This window comes from Carcharhinus amblyrhynchos, chromosome 35, assembly GCF_965287045.1.
Source record: "Carcharhinus amblyrhynchos chromosome 35, sCarAmb.v2.hapA, whole genome shotgun sequence".
Lineage (NCBI taxonomy): Eukaryota > Metazoa > Chordata > Chondrichthyes > Carcharhiniformes > Carcharhinidae > Carcharhinus > Carcharhinus amblyrhynchos.
Window position 1 is genome coordinate 11879519 of NC_137358.1, and position 23934 is coordinate 11903452.

At 49.1% G+C, this 23934-nt stretch overlaps 1 protein-coding gene across 2 annotated transcripts in view; it reads left to right on the forward strand.

Moving 5' to 3' along the window:
* Positions 1-10984, forward strand: part of LOC145361631 (cytochrome P450 2J2-like) — a 40490-nt gene extending 29506 nt beyond the window's left edge. For both annotated transcript variants that reach the window (XM_080217509.1, XM_080217510.1), the window contains 5 exons: positions 1408-1581; positions 2675-2816; positions 4341-4528; positions 6269-6410; positions 10642-10984. In XM_080217509.1, coding sequence (XP_080073635.1) covers positions 1408-1581; positions 2675-2816; positions 4341-4528; positions 6269-6410; positions 10642-10841 — 846 coding nt within the window. In that variant the 3' untranslated portion in view covers positions 10842-10984. The remainder of the gene's footprint in view (positions 1-1407; positions 1582-2674; positions 2817-4340; positions 4529-6268; positions 6411-10641) is intronic.
* Positions 10985-23934: the final 12950 nt, after the last annotated feature.

The following is a 23934-nucleotide window of genomic DNA, read 5'->3' on the forward strand; positions in this document are numbered from 1 at the left end:
GAGTAACTGATGTCAAGAACGTGGCTCCTGATTCCGGAGCATTCGGAAGCAGATGGAAACATAGAAGAAAAGGGGCAGGAGGAGAGCATTCGGCTCATCGAGCCTGCTCCATCATTCATTGCAATCCTGGCTGATCGCCCAACTCAATAGCCGAACCCTGGTTTCGGAATGTGGGAGGGAACCGAGCCATCCGGAAGGAACCTACGCAGACAGGGGGAGAACATGCAATCTGCTCCCTCACAGCGCCAGGGACCCGTGTTCAATTCCAGCCTCGAGTCACTGTCTGTGTGGAGTTTGCACGTTCTCCTCATATCCACGTGGGTTTCCTCCGGGTGCTCTTGTTTCCTCCCACAGTTCAAAGAAGTACAGGCTAGGCGGATTGGCCATACTAAATTGCCCCTCAGTGTCCAAAGATATGCAGTTTAGGTGGATTGGCCATGCTAAATTGTCCCTCGGTGTCCAAAGATGTGCAAGTTAGGTGGATTGGCCATGCTAAATTGCCCCTTAGTGTCCAAAGATGTGCAAGTTAGGTGGATTGGCCATGCTAAATTGCCCCTTAGTGTCCAAAGATGTGTAGGTTAGGTGGATTGGCCACGCTAAATTGCCCCTCGATGTCCAAAGATGTGCAGGTTAGGTGGATTGGCCATGCTAAATTGCCCCTTAGTGTCCAAAGATGTGCAGGTTCAGTGGATTGGCCACGCTAAATTGTCCCTTGGTGTCCAAAGATGTGTAGGTTAGGTGGATTGGCCACGCTAAATTGCCCCTCGGTGTCCAAAGATGTGTAGGTTAGGTGGATTGGCCACGCTAAATTGCCCCTCAGTGTCCAAAGATGTGTAGGTTAGGTGGATTGGCCATGCTAAATTGCCCCTTAGTGTCCAAAGATGTGCAGGTTAGGTGGATTGGCCATGCTAAATTGCCCCTCGGTGTCCAAAGATGTGCAGGTTAGGTGGATTGGCCACGCTAAATTGTCCCTTGGTGTCCAAAGATGTGTAGGTTAGGTGGATTGGCCACGCTAAATTGTCACTTAGTGTCCAAAGATGTGCAGGTTAAGTGGATTGGCTATGCTGAATTGCCCTTTAGTGTCCAAAGATGTGTAGGTTGGACGGATTAACAGAGTAATTACGTGGGGATAGGACCTGGGTAAGTTGCTCTGTCGGACAGTCGGTTCAAAACTTGATAGGTTTCCAAAAGACACCCAAGGTTGGAATCGAGCCCACGTTCCTGGTAATCTGAGGCATTATCGTGAGCCACAGCGCCACCGGGGCCAACCACTTGCTCATCAGTGGCTCTGTATAAACGCAGAGTCTTCTTGCGTTAAAGCTGTCTCTAAAGGTGACAGTTCCATGCTTGGTGAATAAGGCAGGGATGGAGGATCACTCACAGGAATCCCTTTGTGCTTTCTGACAGATGGGTTTCATCATCCCCTTCATCAACTCCGTCCCTGGGCCTCACCAGAGGGTATTCCAAAACCAGGCATTAATCAATGCCATGTTTCAGGAAATTATCAGTCAGCACAAAGACACGCTGAATGAGGAAGTGATCCGCGATTTTATTGATGCCTACTTACTGGAAATGGAGAAGGTAAGCACAGCGGCTGGATTTAAACTTCAATCTCTTTCCGTTTAGAATTCCCAAACTAAAGGCTACCAGTCAACTCAACCTCAACTCGACAAGCTAGCGGCACGGTGGTTAGCACTGCTGCCTCACAGGAACCCAGGTTCAATTCCCAGTTTGGGTCACTGTCTGTATGGAGTCTTCACGTTCTCCCCGTGTCTGCGTGGGTTTCCTCCAGGTGCTCCGGCTTCCTCCGAAAGACGTGCTGGTTAGGGTGCATTGGCCGTGCTAAATTCTCCCTCAGTGTACCCAATCAGAGGCCGGAGTGTGACGACTAGGGGATTTTCGCAGTAACTTCATTGCAGTGTTAATGTAAGCCGACTTGTCTCACTCATAAATAAATACATTTTTATTTGATTCCGCGATTATGCCCTCGGAGTCTAAACTCTCCCATGAGGGAACATTCTCCCACGTGCCGAACCCCATTAAGAATCTTATAGAATCATAATCCTACAGTGCGGAAGGAGGCCATTCGGCCCATCAAGTCTTTCCGACCACAATCCCACCCAGGCCCTAACCCCATAACCCCATGCATTTACCCTAGCTAGTCCCCCGACCCTAAGGGGCAATTTAGCACGGCCAATCCACCTAACCCGCACACCTTTGGACTGTGGGAGGAAACCGGAGCACCCGGAGGAAACCCACGCAGACACGGGGAGAATGTGCAAACTCCGCACAGTCAAGCCGGGAATCAAACCTGAGTCCCTGGCGCTGTGAGGCAGCAGTGCTAACCACTGTGCTACCGTCCAATGATTATATATGTAGTCATATCTTTGTCGACCAGCGTGAAAACAATGGGCCAAATGGCCTCCTCTGCTGTAAGCATTTGTGAATCTGTATTCCTACTCACGTTCCAACCCGCTCAATGATTGTTTGCTATTGGGATGCAATTGGGAATGCTGACAGCAAGAACCGGAATTCTTCCATCTCTTTCGCTCCTGCCCTCCTGCCGGCTCAGCCAAGAATTCATACAGCGCAGCGGGGATCGGAGAATCCCAGTCGCAGGCGAGGTCGGAGGTTTCCAGCGTAAATGCTTGAAGGAGTGACCTTTGTTTTCCAGGAGCGGAATTCTCCTGACTCATGTTTGACAGAAGGAAACCTGCTCCAAAACATTAATGATCTGTTCAGCGCTGGCACCGAAACCACAGCAACCACTCTACAGTGGGCCATTCTCTACATGATGGCTTATCCAGAAATACAAGGTAAAATCTAGGCCTCTGGCCTCCTGTACCACCAGACGTCCTGCGATTCGAGGTACAACCATTGAATGTGTTTCCGAATTCTCAAAGGCTCCGCGCCGCTGGGATTCACCAATCATGCCCATTCCAGTCCCCGCTGCCAGCGAGAACGGAGAATTTGACGCTCAGCCAAAACTCCATTCACCGCAGCGGGACTGGAGAATCCCAGCGGCGGACGAGGTCTGAGAATTCCAGCGTCCAATTTTCAAAGAGCTGTAACAGGTACAAGCTGAATGGCACCCCCGCCCCCTCCCCACCCTTACTGGGCCCGCATGCTTACAATACATGGGTAGGAGTTTCTGGCTGCGTTCACCCCAAGACTGCAAAATCCTGCTACGATTCCCATTGCAGGCAGGATGAGAGAATTCCGTCCATAGCATCATAAAACACCTACAGTGCAGAAGGAGGCTGTTCAGCCAATTGGGTGTTCACTGACTCTCCGAAAGAGCATCTTACACAGGCCCACCCACCACCTATCCCTTTAAACCTACATATTTACCCATAACTTATACATCTTAGGACACTAAGGGGCAATTTAGTATGGCCAATCCACCTAACCTGCACATCTTTGAACACCAAGGGACAATTTAGCATGGCCAATCCACCTAACCTGCACATCTTTGGACACCAAGGGACAATTTAGCATGGCCAATCCACCTAACCTGCACATCTTTGGACACTAAGGGACAATTTAGCATGGCCAATCCACCTAACCTGCACATCTTTGAACTCCAAGGGACAATTTAGCATGGCCAATCCACCTACTCTGCACTTCTTTGAACACCAAGGGACAATTTAGCATGGCCGATCCACCTAACCTACACATCTTTGAACACTAGGGGGCAATTTAGCATGGCCAATCCACCTAACCTGCACATCTTGGGACACTAAGGGGCAAATTGCATGGCCAATCCACCTAACCTGCACATCTTGGGACACTAATGGGCAAATTGCATGGCCAATCCACCTAACCTGCACATCTTTGAACACTAAGGGCCAATTTAGCAAGGCCAATCCACCTAACCTACACATCTTTGAACACTAAGGGGCAATTTAGCAAGGCCAATCCACCTAACCTACACATCTTTGGACACTAAGGGGCAATTTAGCATGGCCAATCCACCTAACCTGCACATCTTGGGACACTAAGGGGCAAATTGCATGGCCAATCCACCTACTCTGCACATCATGGGACACTAAGGGACAATTTAGCATGGCCAATCCACCTAACCTACACAACTTGGGACACTAAGGGGCAATTCAGTGTGGCCAATCCACCTAATCTGCAGGACCTGAGTATATGGACTTAACAAGGGGTGTGCCTGGGGAATTCTGTTTTTATTTAATATCCTGACAGAATGCATTAATTATCATCGAATTACCTGGAACAGTAGAGGCTCTTTGGCCCATCGATACTTTGAAAGGCAGCTCGAGGGCCAGGCCTCAGCTGTTATCCCTTCAGATTTTTTTTTAACCCTCTCTTTACAGAAAGATGTCAGAAGGACATTGACGAGGTTGTCGGCTGGTCTCGAACCCCCTCCATGGAAGACGTCCCCAACATGCCGTACGTCAACGCTGTTGTCCACGAGGTGCAAAGATTTGGGAATATTGTCCCGCTGTCAGTTGGCCACACGACGACACAGGACACCATCTTGAGGGGTTACACAATCAAAAAGGTGACTCTGTTTTTTAACCCTGTGTTTCTATTTCCCTACTTGAGTGAGACCAAAAATTCCCATCCGAGATCAATGAAGACTTCTGCTTTCGGACCCTTGTGGGTCTAACCCGTACATCTTTGGACTGTGGGAGGAAACCGGAGCACCCGGAGGAGACCCACACAGGCATGAGGAGAATGTGCAAACTCCACACAAACAGTGACCCGAGCCGGGAATCGAACCCAGGACCCTGGAGCTGTGAAACAGCAGTGCTCACCACTGTGCTACTGTGCCACCCGTTGCCCTCATGGCTTTCCTCCGGGTACTCCAGTTTCCTCCCACAGTCCAAAGCTGTGCGGGTTAGGTTGATTGGCTACGAAATTGCCCCTTAGTGTCCAGGGATGCGTGGATTAGTGGGTATAATATGTAGGGATATGGGGGTAGGGCCTGGGTGGGATTGTGTTTCGTGCAGACTCGATGGGCCGAAGGGCCTCTTTCTGCACTGGGTTCTATGATTCTAACTGTACAAGACACAGGCAAGGCTACGTGTGGAGAACTGCCTACAATCCTGGCTGCCCCGCTGTAGGAAATTCTGGACTCCCCCACCACCAGGAACATCCTTTCTGAATCTCCCCTGGCTAATCCTGTTAGAATTTTATACATTTCTATGAGATCCCCTCTCACTCTTCAATGAATACAATCCTAGCTGATTTTGTCTCCCTTCATGTGCGGTGGCCCAGTGGTTAGCACTGCTGTCTCACAACACCACGGACCCAGGTTCAATTCCCACCTTGATGGGCAACACGACAGCTCTGTGACTATCAGTGTCTGCTGTGCAGTTACAGGGACCCGGGTCAGATCTCTGGCTTGGGTCGGTGTCTGTGGGAGTTTGCACATTCTCCCTGTGCTTGCGTGGGTTTTCTCCAGGTGCTCCGGTTTCCTCCCACACCCCAAAAACGTTCTTTTAGGCTGATTGGTGTTAATAAATTGGCCCTAAATTGGATCTCCCTTAATCTGGTGCCCATATAATTCTCTAAAGTTGCACTCCCTTTATTGTGGAGTCCATGAGATGTAGACGTAGGTGGAAGAAGGATTGGAATGAGGCACTCACTGAGTGTTAAAATGGGCGGCGCGGGCTTGTAGGGCCAAAGGGCCTGTTTCCTGTGCTGTGTTGTTCTTTGTTCTTGGATCCGTACAGAGTTTGCACATTTCCTCTGGGTGCTGTGTCTGTGGGAGTTGGCACATTCTCCCCGTGCTTGCATGGGTTTTCTCCGGGTATTCCCGTTTCCTCCCACACCCCCAAAAAACGTGCTCTTAGGCTGATCGGTGTAACAAATTGTCCCTAAATTAGTCTTCCCCCAATCTTCCCCAATCGGCGTAGACAAAGGTCATGGGTGGAGGAGGGCGCTCATAATGTTAAAATGGCGGCGCGGGCTCGTTGGGCCCAAGGGCCTGTTTCCTGTGCTGTGTTCTTCTTCGATCTTTAATCCAAAAGACGTGCTGGTTAGACGCATTGGTCTTGTTAAATTCTCCCAAGGTGTGGAGACCAGGGGGATTTTCACAGTAACTTCATTGCAGAGTTAACACGGGCCTTACTTGTGACGAGAAAACTTTACGGAACTGCTGCCCGCCTCATCTCCCTCCCTCGCTCGCGATATCATAACCGTTGCCTCTCTTCGGGTTCCGTATCCTCTGGGAGAAATGATGACAGCCACCCTACAGCTCAATAACGCGAGGTATCTCGACCTGTTGTCTCTCCAGGGAACTTCCGTCATAGTGAACATGCTATCGGTGCTGTCCGACAAGAAACAGTGGAAGGACCCCAAACAATTTAATCCAGAGAATTTCCTGAACGAAAATGGGGAATTCTCCAAGCCGGAAGCGTTCATTCCATTTTCCGTGGGTGAGTCGATTCTTTCAGGATCCCGGTTGACGGTCAGTCCGTTTAATGTCACCCCCTCGACCGAGGAACAGGCACGGAGTCCCGTTCATCCAAAATTCCTTCTCCCGATTGGCGTAAAGTCGTTGGTTGTGATCTCACCGCCCGTTCCGCCGCTGCAAGGGAGAATTTGGCACTCAGCCAACTCTCTCCTCCCTGCACGGCGGGACTGGAGAATCCTGCCACGTTAATGGCTGGGAAATTCCACCCCTAAGAGTCCTGATTTTCCAGCCACGCCTGTCCCAAAACTGGCAAATCCCGCCTGAGGTCAAGAGAGTTTGGCCCCCTCCCCACCCGCTACGATTCCTGGGGCTGGCGGGACAGTAAAACTCCCTGCCCCCCCAAAGAGTTTTCCAGCTCACAAAGAGGCCCTTCGGCCCATTTTTTTCTGTGCTGGCCATCAAACACCAATCCGAGTCCCATTTTCCAGCACTTGCTCTGTGGCCTTGTAGGTGTTCCAAGTGTTCATCTAAATGCTCCTTAAATGTTGTGAGGGATTCCCGCCTCTCCCACCCTCTCAGGCAGCGAGTTCCAAAGAGCTTTTCCCCAAATCCCCTGCCCCTTACCCTAAATCTCAACTTTTGACCCCTTTATTAAGGGGAGAGCTCCTTCCTATCTGCCTTCTCTCTGTAGCCTCTGAGGCTGTGCCCCTTGGATCCTCAGTCTCTCTCACTAATGGAAACAGCTTCCCCACGTCCACTCTACCTAGGCCCTTTTATTAATCTGTAAGTTTCCATGAGATTTCCCCTGTCTTGTCAGCCCTCCCAAAATGCATCACCTCATCCTTTTCAGGGTTCAATGCCATTTGCCGCTGTTCTGCCAATCTGCGCAGCCCATCTACGTCACCCTGTAATCCAAAGCTTTCCTCCTCACGATTTCCGTATCATCTCCAAACTTACTGATTCTACCCCTCACAGCCACACCTAGATCATTAGTGAACGTTATAAATAACAAGGCTCCCAGCACCGATCCCAACATCACAGGGTTTAGGCTTCCGGTGCCAAAAACAACCGTTCACCCTCACCCTCCTGCTAAGACTATTTTGGATCCAATTGCCCACGTTGACCTGCATTTAGGGCGGGCACGGTGACACAAGTGGTTGGCACCACTGCCTCACAGCACCAGGGACCTGGATTCGATTCCCACCTCGGGTCACCGTCTGTGCGGAGTTTGCACATTCTCCCCGTGTCTGCTTGGGTTTCCTCCGGGTGCTCCGGTTTCCTCCCACAGTCCAAAGATGAGCGGGTTGGGTGGATTGGCCATGCTAAGTTGTCCCTTTGTGTTAAGGGGGCTGGTGAGGGTAAGTATATGGGATGGGGCCCATTGAGAGGGGGGAGATACAAAAGGGTCCAGAGAGGCAATTTTTTTCACCCAGAGGGCGGTGAGTGTCTGGAACAAGCTGCCAGAGGTACTGGTAGACATGGGTACAATTTTGTCTCTTAAAACGCATTTAGATAGTTACATGGCAGCACGGTAGCGACCACGCTGGTTGGTGCAGACTCATAGAGTCATAGAGTCATCGGGGTTTACAGCATGGAAACAGGCCCTGAGACCCAACTCAGCAGTGCCACCTTTTTTTTTACAAACCCCTAAGCTAATTCCAATTGCCCGCGTTTGGACCATATCCCTCTATACCCATACAATAGAACCATAGAATCCCTACAGTGCAGAGAGGCCCTTCGGCCCATCAAGTCTGCACCAACCACAATCCCACCTATGCCCTGCCCCCATATCCCTACATATTTTACAGACTAATCCCTCTAATCTCAAGCACCTCAGGACACTAAGGGACAATTTTTAGCACGGCCAATCAGCCTAACCCGCACATCTTTGGACTGTGGGAAGAAACCGGAACACCCGGAGGAAACCCACGCAGACACGAGGAGGACATGCAAACTCCAACAGACTCCGAGCTGGGAATCGAACCCAGGTCCCTGGAGCTGTGAAGCAGCAGCGCTAACCACTGCGCTACCGTGCTGCCATGTAACTATCTAAATGTGTTTTAAAAGACAAAATTGTACCCGCTTCTACCAGTACCTCTGGCAGCTTGTTCCAGACACTCACCGCCCTCTGGGTGAAAAAATCGCCCCTCTGGACCCTTTTGTATCTCCCCCCTCTCAATGGGCCAAATGGCCTCTCTCTGCTCTATAAATTCTATGATCCCAGAGGCTCTTGCCTTCTTGGTCTCATACGGGACTTTGTCAAAAGCCTTACTGAAGTCCTTGTAGACTACATCAACTGCACCACCCCCATCTACACACCTAGTCACCTCCTCGTCGATTCCCTCTGCTATCTGTAAACCTTTAGGTTTCTTTTTGGTCAGAGACTGGCGTTCGTTTCCTGTGCGAGAACATAGAACATTACAGCGCAGTACAGGCCCTTCGGCCCTCGATGTTGCGCCGACCAGTGGAACCAATCTAATGACCCTCTAACCTAAACTATTCCAATATTATGCGTTCGCCAATCCACTGACCATTTGAACGCCCTTAAAGTTGGCAAGTCCACAACTGCTGCAGGCAGGGCATTCCACACCCTTACTACCCTCTGAGTAAAGAACCTACCTCTGACATCCGTCCTATATTTATCACCCCTCAATTTAAAGCTATGTCCCCTTGTGTTAGCCATCACCATCTGAGGAAAAAGGCTCTCACTGTCCACCCTATCTAATCCTCTGATCATCTTGTATGCCTCAATTAGGTCACCTCTTAACCTTCTTCTCTCTAACCAAAATAACCTCAAGTCCCTCAGCCTTTCCTCGTAAGACCTTCCCACCATACCAGGCAACATCGTGGTAAACCTCCTCTGCACCCTTTCCAATGCCTCCACATCTTTCTTATAATGCGGCAACCAAAACTGTACGTAATACTCCAAGTGTGGCCACACCAGAGTTTTGTACAGCTGCAACATGATCTCACGGCTCCGAAACTCAATCCCTCTACCAATAAAAAATAACGTAACAATTTTTAAATCGAGATAGCCATGTGGTAAAAAAGGCACGAGTAAGGTTTTCATTGTAGTTGATCTGAGACTGGGCGAGAGGTGGGAGTAGCTACAAAAGGTGGAAGTAAAGTTTTTTTTGCATTTATTAGTGTCACAATCAATCTTGCATTAATGCTGCAATGGAGTTACTGTGAAAATCCCCTAGTCACCACACTCCGGCACCTGTTCAGGTAACACTGAGGGAGAATTTAGCACCGAACCAGCGTGTCTTTCGGAGTGTGGAAGGAAACCGGAGCACCCGGAGGAAACCCACGCAGACACGGGGAGGATGTGCAAACTCCAGAGTGACCCAGGCATGGAATTGAACCTGGGTCCCCGGGGCTCTGAGGCAGCAGTGCTCACCACCGTGCTGCCCTATGCTGTGACAGTGAACATGTACACTGCATAGTGTTTTATTGATAATACAGAATAAAGAAACGTACAGCACAGGAACAGGCCCTTCGGCCCACCAAACCTGTGTCGACCATGATGCCCTAGCTAGGCTAAAACAAAACCTTCTGCCCTTACTCAGTCCGTATCCCTCTATTCCCTCCCTATTCTTGTACCCAACCAGGTGCCTCTTAAATGTTGCTAATGTGTCTGATTCCACCACCTCCTCTGGCAGCACATTCCAGGCACTCCCTGCGTGAAAAATTTCCCCCTTAAATTTCCCCCGTCTCCTTTAAACTTTCCGCCGTTCACTTTCAGCACCTTGTAATTGACACTTCTGCCCTGGGGGAAAAGCCTCTGACTATCCACCCTGCCTCTGATCATTTAGTCGACCTCGATCAGGTCTCCTTGTCTTTCCAGTCAAAACAATCCTGGTTTATTCAACCTCTCCTTGTACCCTCGAGACCAGGCAACATCCCGGTGAACCCTTCTTTGCGCTCTCTCCAAAGCTTCCACGTCCTTCTGGTAGTGTGGTGACCAGAACTACATGCAATGCTCCAAATGCAAGGTTTTATATAGCTGCAACGTGATTTCCCAACTCTTGTACTCAGTGCCCCGGCTGATGGAGGTAAGCATGCCATATGCTTTCTGAATCACCTTGGTCACTTGCGTTGCCACTTTTAGGGAACTGTGGACCTGACGCCCAGATCCCTCTGCACGTTAATGTTCCCCCGGTTTCTCCCATTTACAGTAAACGTAAACCATCCCGGACTGATTCGAGCGAGACTTATTTTTCATCTCGACTCATTCATGTTGAATTCCCTAGGTCTGCGAGCGTGCCCAGGAGAAAAACTGGCCAAGATGGAGCTCTTTCTGTTTTTCACATCTCTCCTTCAGAATTTTGAGTTTTACTGGCCTGACAAAACCTCGTCTCCAAACCTGCAAGCTGAATACAGAGGAACTCTCACCCCAAGGCCGTACAAGGTGGGAATAAGGTGCAGGAAGGCGTCAGACGATCAACCGTGACCTCAACCATAGAATATCAACAGGCCATTTGGCCCATTGAGTCTGCACTGACTCTTCAAAGGAGCATCTTACCCAGGCTTATCGCGCTATCCTATCCCCGTAACCCAGGCATTTACCTCGGCTGATCCCCCTAATTTACGTATCTTTTTGCACTAATGGAGCAACTTAGCATGGAATCAACTTAGCCTGCACACCTTTTTACACAAATGGGGCAATTTAGCATGGCCCATCAACCTAATTTGCACATCTTTTTACATTAAGTGTCAATTTTACATGGCCAATCCACCTAACCTACACGTCTTTGGATACTAGGGGGCAATTTAGCATGGCCAATCCACCTAACGTACACATCTTGGGAGAATAAGAGGCCATTTATCATGGCCAGTCCACCTAACCTACACATCGTTAGATATTCAGGGGCAATTTAGCATGGCCAATCAACCTATCAGAAGCTTCTTTGGACCGTGGGAGGAAACCAAAGCACCCAGCGGAAATCCATGCAGACACGAGGAGAGTGTGCAAGCTCCACACAGAAAGTCACCTGAGGGCAGAATTGAACCCTGATCCATGGCGCCGCGCGACAGCAATGCTTGCCACTGGGCCGATTGCTGGTGTCAGATGGCACATTAGCATACGATTAACATAGTTGTGTATTGTGTGATTAAAGCCCGCAAACGATAAACATATAGTGTGTTGTGTTTCAGGAGAATGTTTTCAGGTTCAGTTTTTCTCTGCAGCCAGTCAGTTTGTCTGGCAGGAATGCAGCTCAGATGCTGGGAGAGCAGTAAATTACTCAGTTCAACCTTGCAAGTGGTTGTGTTAAGTCGAACTGATGGATTTTTGTTTACTTCAGTTCCCCTAGGATTTCGCTTTGGAGTGATTGACAGGGTCATGTGATGTTGTGGTTTACGTGCATCCTCGTCAGGGTAGCATTTTATTAATAGGACAGCGACTCCATCCATCCATCACAAACAGTAAGGTTCTTGAAATGTTGGACTCAGGTATATGCGGAAGTATTACATAGAGGGAAGGCAGTGGTGGCATTGTCACTGGGCTTGTAATCCGGAGATCCAGGTAATGCTCTGAGGACCTGGAGTTCGAATCCCCACGTGGCAGATGGTGAAATTTGAATTCAATAAAAAAAATCTGGCATTAAGTATCTACTAATAACCATGAAACTATTGTCACAAAAACCTACCTGGTTCACCAATGTTCCTTCAGGGAAGGAAATCTGCCGTCCTTACCTGGTCTGGCCTACCTGTGACTCCAGAGCTATATGGTTGACTCTCAGCCGTCCCCTGTCACCAGCCACTCAGTTCAAGGGAAATTAGGGATGGGCAATAAATGCTGGCCAGCCAGCGATGCCCGTGCAGGAGGCTGGTGGTGTTATCGTTGGATTATCAATCCTGAAACTCAGCTGATAATCTGGGGACCCGGGTTCGAATCCTGACACGGCAGACGGTAGAATTTGAATTTTTTGAAAAATCTGGAATTAAGAAGCTGCATGAAACCATTGTCGGAAAATCCTGTCCGAAGCTTCTCACTAGAATGTCTACTGATCTGATGCTTGGCATCGTGGAATATTATGAAGTGTTAAATGCTTAGGCCATGTCTAAAAGTTTTAAAGGGTGGATAACTCTGGAAGAGCAGGCTGGTGCTAATGGATGCACTGTACTGTACAGCGCACGTTATGGTCTTGGTTCTGGAATATAAGGGGGAAATACACAATTGAAGCAAACTATTTTTTACATCCACAGGAGATTCGATCTGCCTTGTTGTCCAACAAGGGGCGTACACGTGGTGGGCCGTACGAGGCCTGCTCTTGGATGTTGCTTCGAGAGTTGCCTCGTGCTTCACGTTGTTAGTGTACGCTTAAACTGGGCCATCTGACGGGCAACGCGACAGCTCAGTGACTATCACTGTTTGCTGGGCAGATACATGGATTGGGGCCGGTGTCTGTGGGAGTTTGCACATTCTCCCCGTGCTTGCGTGGGTTTTCTCCAGGTGCTCCAGTTTCCTCCCACACCTCAAAAAACGTGCTCTTAGGCTGATTGGTGTAACAAATTGTCCCTAAATTAGGTGTCCCTCAATCTGGTTAAAATTCTCTAAATTTGCACACCTTTATTGTGGAGTCCAGTAGGCGTAGACAAAGGTCATAGGTAGAAGAGGGCACTCACTGAATGTTAAGATGGCGGCGTGGGCGTGTTGGGCCGAAGGGCCTGTTTCCTGTGCTGTGTTGTTCTTTGTTCGCTAATGTCCTTTAGGGAAGGAAATCTGCCATCCTTACCCGGTCTGGCCTACATGTGACTCCAGAGCCACAGCAATGTGGTTGACTCTTAAATGCCCTCAAGGAAGGGCAAAAAATGTTGATCCAGCCAGTGACGCCCACATCTCATGAAAAATAGAGAAAAACCTTACACAGAATGCATGGCACAGAATCACACATAAGTGCTCCACACTAGGCTACCCCTCCCCTCCTTCACCCTATCCTGTGAGCATATTTTTCTCCAAAACTGATTCAGGAATCATTTAAAAGTGTATTTATTATTATTGTCATGCTGACATTAACACTGCAATGAAGTTACTGTGAAAACCACCACCCCGCCATCCCCCCCCTCCCCACCCACAACAGTTCCGGGTACACTGAGGGAGAATTTTAACACCTAACCAGCACGCCTTTCGGAATGCGGGAAGAAACCGGAGCACCCGGAGGAAACCCAAGCAGACACGGGGAGAATGTGCAAACTCCACGCAGACGGTGACCCAAGCTGGGGGTTGATCGCTGGCGCAGTGAGGCAGCGGTGCCACTGTGCCACCCATGGGAAGCCAGATTTTAAGCTTCATTGAATTAACCCAAAGATCCAAAACTCAGGCAAGAATATCAAAGAACAAAGAACAACACAGCACGGGAAACAGGCCATTCGGCCCAACGAGCCTGTGCCGCCATTTTAACATTGTGAGTCCCCTCTTCTCCCTATGACCTGTGTCTACGCCAACTGGACTCCACAAGAAATGAATTATAACCAGATTGAGGGATGCCTAATTTAGGGACAATTTGTTACACCAATCAGCCTTAGAGCACGTTTTTTGGGGTGTGGGAGGAAACCGGAGCACCCGGAGAAAACCCACGCAAGCACGGGGAGAATGTGCAAACTCCCACAGACACCGGCCCAAATCCATGTATCTGCACAGCAAACAGTGATAGTCACTGAGCTGTCATGTTGCCTGTCAGATGGTCCAGTTTAAGCGTACACTAACGACATGAAGCACGAGGCAAACTCTCAAAGCAACATCCAAGAGCAGCCCTCGCACGACCCACCGTGTGTATCCCCCTTGTTGGGCAATATCCTCCAGTCTTCCACAATGAGTTGCTGCTGGAGGGAGCTGGTGTTGGGAGGTTTGAGGCAGTGTTATTGAGGAAGCTTCATCAAATCATAGAAACCCTACAGTGCACAAAGAGGCCCTTTGGCCCATCAAGTCTGCACTGACCACAATCCCATCCTGGCCCTACCCCCATTTCCCTACATATTTACCCACTAATCTCTCTAACCTATACATCTCAGAACACTAAGCGGCAATTTTAGCACGGCCACTCAACCTAACCTGCACATCTTTGGATTGTGGGAGGAAACCGGAGCACCCGGAGGAAACCCACGCAGACACGAGGAGAATGTGCAAACTCCACACAGACAGTGACCCGAGCCGGGAATCGAACCCGGGTCCCTGGAGCTGTGAAGCAGCAGTGCTAACCACTGTGTTACCGTGCCGCCCCACATAGCTTACACATAGTTTGGAGACACGGGGCAGAATATCCCGGCTGCGCTCACCCCAAAACTGTAAAATACCCCCTCCCACCGAGATCAATAGACTTTTGCCTGGTCCATGCCCCCCTCCCCCCATCACTCACTACAATTCCAGTGGAAGGCGGGAATGGGAGAATTCCCTCTGGTGATGTGAACAGGAGGGGAGGGTTTGGAACAAAGAAGGAATGCGAGGAAAGCGTGTACAGAGGGGCACCGGGACGGGATGGATGGATGGATAACGTCACCACGTACACCAGCCTCTCTCTGGGTCAAAAATCAGAGGAGAAAGATTGTTCATATTGCGGCCAATCCTCGGAATGAGGGCGGGGGAAAGACAAAATCCTGCCCTGAGCTACTCAACATTTCATTCATCTTTCTGACATATGAAGCAATACGTGACAGTATATTTGTTTGGGAATGTTTGGACACACATATATAAACACACATGCGTGCACACACACACGTGTACACACGGACACACGTGCATGCATGTGTACATGTACACACATGCATGCACACATGTGTGCATACACACACGTACATGCACATGCACACATCACACACAAATGCATACAGAGACATGCATGCAGACGTACACATGCATGCACATACACACACAGGTGCACCCACACAGTCATGTGCACACACACACACACAGAGGCACACAGACATGCGCACACACACACACAGACATGCACACACACACACAGACATGCACACACACACACAATAGAATAAGAGGATAGGCTTATGTGACTTCTTAAAAGCTCATGAAAGATGAAACAAAATACAGTTTTTTTTTGTAAGATCCTGGTTCACAGTCAGTCTTGTTCCTCAGGATGGTCACTTTGCAAAGCCGGGCACAGCAATCCCAAAGGAAAGAGCACACGGCTCCGATCAGCCTGTGCTCGGTACATCACCTGTCCCTTTCCCTCCTTCTCCTGCTCGATAAGGGATCGGTGAAGTGCTTCGCTGGTTGTGTTTTGTGGAGAAATTCGATGAGGTCATGCCTGCTGCAGTTACTGTTTCAGAACAGGGAATTGTGTACTGGTGTCTCACAGCAGAAACAATTGAAAAGTCTCAGGGTGGTGTGAAGCTACAGGGACTGGAGTGAGACACGCGGGGAATCCCTCACGAGAATTCCCTGGGAAATGGGTACCAGCAATTGTCTAGAAGGCAAACTTACCCTGGACGATTGTGCTGGACTGGGAACCACATGACAAAGCAATTTTAAACCACTAACATCATAGAATCCTAGAATCGCTACAGTGCAGAAGGAGACCATTCAGCCCATCGAGCCTGCATCAACAACAATCCTATCCAGGCCCTATCTCTGTAATTCTATGTATTTATCCTAGCTAGTCCCCCTTAATGCTAAGGAGTAATATAACATGGCCAATCCACCTAACCTGCATTTCTTTGGACACTAAGGGACAATTTAGCATGGCCATTCCACCTAACCTGCATTTCTTTGGACACTAAGGGACAATTTAGCATGGCCATTCCACCTAACCTGCATTTCTTTGGACACTAAGGGACAATTTAGCATGGCCATTCCACCTAACCTGCACATCTTTGGACACTAAGGGACAATTTAGCATGGCCAATCCACCTAACCTGCACAGTTTTGGACAATAAGGGACAATTTAGCATGGCCAATCCACCTAACCTGCACACCTTTGGACACGAAGGGAAAATTTAGCATGGCCAATCCACCTAACCGACACATCTTTGGACACTAAGGGACAATTTAGCATGGCCAATCCACCAAACCCACACATCTTTCAGGCTATGGGAGGAAACTGGAGCACCCGGAGGAAACCCACGCAGATACGGGGAGAATGTGCAAACTCCACCTAGACAATGACTCAAGCTGGGAATTGAACCCGGGTCCCTGGTGCTGTGAAGAAGCAGTGCTAACCACTGTGCCACCGTGCTGCCTCATTGTAGTCTTAACGAATTTGAAGGAGTAAAAGAACTTCTAACATCAGTGTAACTACTTTAAACACCCAGACCAAGCCCTGAATTGGACACCCCACCATCAGTTATGACAGAAGGTAGAATTTGAATTCAATTTTAAAAATTTGGAATTAAGAATCTACTGATGACCATGGGACTTAATAGAATTGTGGATTATAGGTAAGCCTAGTAGGTATGGGTATCATCGGTGCAACTTGTGGGCCAAAGGGCCTGTTTGTGCTGTAGTTTTTCTATGTTCTATGAAACAAAGAACAAAAACAGCCCGGGAAACAGGCCCTTCAGCCCAGCGAGCCTTCGCCGCCATCTCAACACCACCAGTCCATTGTTGGAAAGACCCATCTGGTTCACTAATGTTCCTTTAGGGAAGGAAATCTGCCGTCCTTACCCGGTCTGGCCTACTTGTGACTTCAGAGCCACAGCAATGTGGTTGACTCTCAGCCACCCTACGAAATGGCCCAGCAAGCCGATTAGTTGAAGGGCAACTAGGGATGGGCAATAAATGTTGGCCAGCCAGCAACGCCCGTGTCCCATGGATGGATTTTTGTTTTAAATCCAGGCTCGGGCTGACAAGAGGCAAGTAACAGTCACGCCACACAATTATCAGGCAATGACTATCTCCAACAACAGAATATCTAACCATTTCCCCTTCATATTCAATGACATTAGGGCAGCAAGATGGCACAGTGGTTGGCACTGCTGCCTCGTAGCACAGACCAGGCTTCAAATCTGGTCTTGGGCCACTGTCAGTGCGCAGTTTGCACATTCTCCCCGTGCCTGCGTGGGTTTCCTCCGGTTTCCTCCCACAATCCAAAGATGTGCAGGTTAGGTGGATTGGCCATGCTAAATTGCCCCTTAGTGTCAGGGGGATTAGCAGGGTAGGTATGTGGGGTTAGGGGAAGAGGGCCTGGGTGGGATTGTGGCCGGTATGGACTCGATGGGCCAAATGGCCTCCTTTTAGCGATGCTATGATTACCAGCGCTGAAATCTGCCCACTGTCAACATCCGTGGGATTATCATTGACCAGAAACTGAACCCAGCCACATAAACACTGTGGCTACAAGAGCAGGTTAGAGGCTAGGAAATACTCTGGTGAATAACTCAGCTCCTGACTCCCCAGAGCCTGTCCCCCATCTACAAGACACAAGTCAGGAGTGTGATGGAATACTCCCCACTTGCCTGGATGGGGGCAGCTCCAACAACACTCAAGAAGCTCCACACCATCCAGGACAAAGCAACCCCGCTTGATCGGAACCCAATCCACAAACATCCACTCCCTCCACCACCGGCGCTCAGTAGCAGCCGTGTGTACCATCTACAAGATACATTCCTGGGAATTGACAAAGACTCCTTAGACAGCACCTTCCAAACCCACAACCACTTCCATCTAGAAGAACCAGGGCAGCAGATACCTCGGGACACCACTACCCACGAGTTTTAAGTTAAAGTTTTAACTTTATTTATTAGTGTCACAAGTAGGCTGAGCTTAACACTGCAATGAAGTTAATGTGAAAATCCCCTATTCGCCACACTCCGGCACCTCTTCGGGTACACCCAGGGGAAATTTAGCACGGCCAATGCATCCTAAACAGCACGTCTTTCGGACTGTGGGAGGAAACCCACACAGACACAAGGAGAATGTGCAAACTCCACACAGACAGTGACCCGAGCCGGGAATCGAATCCAGGACCCTGGAGCTGTGAAGCAGCTGTGCTAACCCACTGTGCGACCGTGCCACCCCATTCATGGCAATACCAGTCGGTCATTGTCTTCCCTCCGATTCAGGATTCAAAGGCTTACGACATCTGTCACAGCAGCACGGTGGCACAGTGGTTAGAACTGCTGCCTCACTGCGCCAAGAACCTGGGTTCAGTTCCAGCCTCAGTTCACTGTCTGTGCGGAGTCTGCACATTCTCCCCATGTCGGCGTGGGTTTCCTCTCACAGTCCACAAGACAGCTGGTTAGGTGGATTGGCCATGCTAAATTGCTAAATTGGGTAAATATGTGGAATTATGGGGATAGGGTAGGATTGTCAGGATCAATGGGCTGAATAGCCTCCTTCTGCACCATAGGATTTCTATGACTCTTCTATGAAATACCATTTCTCTTTCTTCCGCGCACTCCACAAAGCTCTGATTCTGCCTCCTCTTTAGATTTTATGGAATCCCTATAGTGCAGAAGGAGGCCATTCGGCCTATCGAGTCCGTGCTGGCAACAATCCCACCCAGGTCCTGTCCCCGTAACCCCATGTATTTACCCCTTGCCAGTCCCCTGACACAAAGGGGCTAATTTAGCATGGCCAATTCACCTAACCCGTGTACCTTTCGAGCATGAGAGGATACAGGAGCACCCAGAGGAAACCCACAAGGGTTGACTAGACAGAATTCACTGAAAAAATGTCTGGAACTAGCTCATTCGTGAGAAGCACAGCTCAGTATCGTGATCATTTATCTGTAAATCTGAAAGTGATGCGTACTCTCATAACGCTCTTCTCAATAAGCACTCTACGCAATGGCTATTGTAATGCCTTATCCATTTTCTCAAAGGGTAGAAGTACATTCCAGTTCCGTCCTTAACAGAATTTCGTCCCTCAGTGAATGTTCCTCGCTGAATCAAAACCAGAGTTTAAGTTGCCTCATCATCAAATCTCTCTCTTACTTCCTTTTCATGAAATGAGTCCGGTTTATACGTTCTGACACCCCGTCCCCCTCCAACCTATTTCTTTCCAATTCATTTTCGGAATTTCTTCTTCGCCTGTCTCTTCCTTTCCCAAACTCTGCTTGTAACGGAATTCTAACCAACCTTATAAACTCAACTTTTACAGGTGCCCCGTAGAAAGCATTCTTTCTGGTTGTATCACAGCTTGGTGTGGGCTCCTGCTCTGCCCAAGACCGCAAGGAACTACAAAAGGTTATGAATGTAGCCCAATCCATCGCGCAAACCAGCCTCCCATCCATTAACTCGGTCAACGCTCCCCGCTGCCTCGGCAAAGCAGCCAGCATAATTAAGGGCCCCATGCACCGCGGACATTCTCTCTTCCACCTTCTTCCTTTGGGAAAAAGATACAAAAGTCTGAGGTCACGTACCAACTGGCTCAAAAACGGCTCCTTCCCTGCTGCCATCAGACTTTTGAATGGATCTATCTCGCACTCAGTTGATCTTTGTCTACACCCCAGCTATGACTGGAACACTACCTTCTGCACTCTCTCGTTTCCAGAGATCTGGATAGGCTGAGTGCGTGGGTGAGGACCTGGCAGATGGAGTATAACGTTAGCAAATGTGAGGTTATCCACTTTGGTAGAAATAATAGTAGGAGGGATTATTTAAAGGGTGAAAAGTTGCAGCATGCTACGGTGCAGAGGGACCTGGGGGTCCTTGTGCACAAGTCGCAAAAACTCAGTCTGCAGGTGCAGCAGGTGATCAAGAAGGCAAATGGACTTTATCGCGAGGGGGATAGAATATAAAAGCAGGGAGGTCTTGCTGCAACTGTACAGGGCACTGTGAGGCTGCAACTGGAGTACTGTGTGCAGTTTTGGTCCCCTTATTTGCAAAAGGATATATTGGCCTTGGAGGGAGTGCAAAGAATGTTCACCAAGCTGATACCGGAGATGAGGGGGTTAGCTAATGAGGAGAGATTGAATAGACTGGGCCTGTACTCTTTGGAGTTTAGAAGGCTGAGGGGGGATCTTATAGAGATGTATAAGATAATGAAGGGGCTAGATAGGGTAGTGGTAGAGAGATTCTTTCCACTTAGAAAGGAAACCAGAACTAGAAGGCACAATCTCAAAATAAGCGAGGGGGGGAGCAGTTTAGAACAGAGTTGAGATGGAACTTCTTCACTCAAAGGGTGGTGAACTCTGGAATTCTCTGCCCGTTGAAGTGGTGGAGGCTACCTCGCTGAATATATTTAAGTCACGGGTAGATAGGTTTCTGATAGACAGGGGAATTAAGGGTTATGGGGAGAAAGCGGGAAAGTGGAATTGATCCACTTCAGATCAGCCATGATCTTATTGAGTGGCGGGGCAGGCTCGAAGGGCTAGATGGCCTACTCCTGCTCCTATTTCTGATGTTCTTTCCTTCTCTATGAATGGTATACTCTGTCTGTATAGTGCACAAGAAACAATACTTTTCACTGTATGTTAATACATGTGACAGTAATAAATCAAATCTAATCAAAACCTGCATTCTTATCTGGACTACCTATCTCTTCCTCAAAGTTTAGACTTTGAGCCACACTTGGTGCCCACTTTCAAATCTATTTTCACCTTCTCTGATGCCACCTTCGGTTAATGGCGCAGTCACCAACCAGCCCTCTCTCTCAAATACTGCCTCGGTCATCAGTATAACCAAGTTTGCTCCAGCTAATACAGCAAAACTCACTATGAAATATAATTTGTTTAAACACGGGTAAATTTTTTTTTATTCATTCGTGGGACATGGGCGTCGCTGGCTGGACCAGCATTTATTGCCCATCCCTAGTTGCCCCTTGGGAAGGTGGTGGGTGAGCTGCCTTCTTGAATCGCTGCAGTCCACGTGCTGTGGGTTGACCCACAATGCCGTTAGGGAGGGAATTCCAGGATTTTGACCCTGCGACTGCGAAGGAAAAGCCGATATATTTCCAGGATGGTGAGTGGCTTGGAGGGGAACTTGCAGGGGGTGGTGTTCCCATGTGTCTGCTGACCTTCTCCTTCTAGATGGAACTGGTCATGCTGTCTAAGGGTCTTTGGTGAATTGCTGCAGTGCATTTTGTAGATGGTACACACGGCTGCTACTGAGTGTTGGTGGTGGAGGGAGTGAATGTTTGTGGATGGGGTGCCAATCAAGCGGAGCTGCTTCGTCCTGGATGGTGTTGAGCTTCTTGAGTGCTGTTGGAGCTGCCCCCATCCAGGCAAGTGGAGAGTCTTCCATCACACTCCTGACTTGTGCCTTGTGGATGGTGGACAGGCTTTGGGGAGTCAGGAGGTGAGTTACTCTCCGCAGTATTCCTAGCCTCTGACCTGCTCTTGTAGCCATAGTGTTTATGTGGTGGGTCCAGTTGAGTTTCTCGTCAATGGTAACCCCAACAATGTTCAGAGTGGGGACTTCAGTGATGGTAACGCCATTGAATGTCAAAGGGTGAAATCCTCCTGTATTAATCATTGTTATTGTTGACACTGCCATTTTGCTCTCAGAAAGCGCTGACCTTTATTCTGCTATTTTGCTCTCAGACAACAGAGGTCAGGAGGGACCTCACTCCCGGTTTATAGAATCACAAAAGGAAGCCATTCGGCCCATTGTGTGGGCACTAGCTTTTGATAGAATGATCTCATTTCCTTGCTCTTTCCCTGGACACATCCCCCTGCGAAATTGCCCACTTCAGAATCTGCTTCCACCCCCCCAAACCCCCCCATCCCTCCCCCAACCCCCCCACCACCCTGCAGCCACCCAGCCTGTCAGGCAGCACACTAAGCCACTTATTCAGGTTTGATCTGGGTTGACTGGCGCAGCGGGCTCGAAGGGCTGAATGGCCTCCTTCTGCTCCTAATGTTCCCATCGCGCTGACGCTCAGTTTTGTCAAGGACATTCGACTCCTAAGCTCATGGCAGCCTTGGCCCCTCCATCTGGGGGGGGAGCTCTCCACTTGCCATGGCTGCGAGGCACTTTGCGGGTGCTCCTGGTCTCTGAGGATGCTATCTAAATGCAAGTCTTGGTGGCATTCGCCAGGGTGGGAGTGTCGAGCGATTCGAGCGGTGTACTGGGACTTCTGGTTAACCATTCGGAAAGTGCACACCGATTGAAGCCTCTTTCAGATTGGCAGGTTAGGAAATTAGATTTGCCTACAAGCTCAGTATATCATTCATGATTCATCCTGAATCTAACACTTCAACTGGCACCAGGATGCTGTGTGGGGTGGGGGGTGGGGGGTGGGGCGGAGCCAATGAGAAAGATCAGAATAAAGAATCTCTTCCACTGCCTTCACCAGAGAGACAAGGACTGCAGGATCCCAGCTTTGTTGGACAGCTAGGCCTTCATCTACTTGTGGGCTTTGACCAATTAGGCCTCCATTTATCTATGGGCCTTGACAACCAGGCCTTCATTTACCTATGGGCCTCGCCAACCAGGCCTACATTTACCTATGGGCCTTGTCAGCTAGGCCTTCAATTACCTATGGGTCTTGCCAACTGGGCCAGTATTTAACTGTGGGCCTTGTCAATTAGGCCAACGCTTATGGCGAAAGTTGCAATCAGGGGCAGCCGCGGTGAGGGGAAACTTGCTCGCTCTCCATTCCTGTTGATGAGTTCCGAACCAGCGTTTGCCGACGGTTCTGGGGTCCACCCAGCTTCAGGACAAGATGGGAGGATGTGTCTGCTGCCCCTTTCCCCGAAAAAGGGTGAAGTGAACCTCTCCGCTGCTGAGACACAGGTACTCTTATCTACCTTTATTTCCATCTCCTCTTTGACCAACCGCCCCCAGCTATGTATCAGTGTGAGAAAACAAGAAGCCACAAAACTAGCGACCTCAGACACACCGCGCAATGAGATCCTGTGTGTGTGTGTGTGTGTGTGTGTGTGTGTGCACCTGACATCATATCGGACCGTTAGATCAGCTCTCGTCATGTCAAACTCCAGTACCTAGTGACTCATATCAGATCTACTCTATCTCATCGCCTCAGAGGAGTCAGCGCTTTTGGAACCAGCTGCCAGATATTAGAAGGTGACTACACATTTATTCCTTCTCTCTCTCTCTGTATTTCACTTTGTTCTAATGTCTGCAATCCAGTCGCAATCTTTCAGGGGTGTGGGTTGATCCTCAGAGGAGAACGCACTCTGTCTGTTATTAAGCGGATCGCTTGTTGATTGTCCTGAGTTGATGTAACTTACAGAGCAATGATTCGAGAGAAAGAGTATTGTTAATTTTCATAACAGTATAACTTCCAGCTGGAACCCAATAAGCTTGCAAACTGTCAAATATTGGCATTAATTATTGCCCAGATGCATGTACACTCACACACTCAAATACATACATGCATACATTTGCACATACACACACGACACACGTACACACACACAGACAGACATACGCAGACATAGCACACACACACAAATACACACATTGGGGCACTCATATACACGCATTTGCATACACACACGTACGCACAGACATGCATGCACACACACGCGCACACACACACATACATGCACACACACTGGTACACACACACACACACACACATGTTCCATACATGCATATACAAATAGGCCAATACTGGTTAGCACTACTGCCTCACAGCGCCAGGGACCAGGTTCAATCCTGGCATTGAGTGTCTGTGCAAA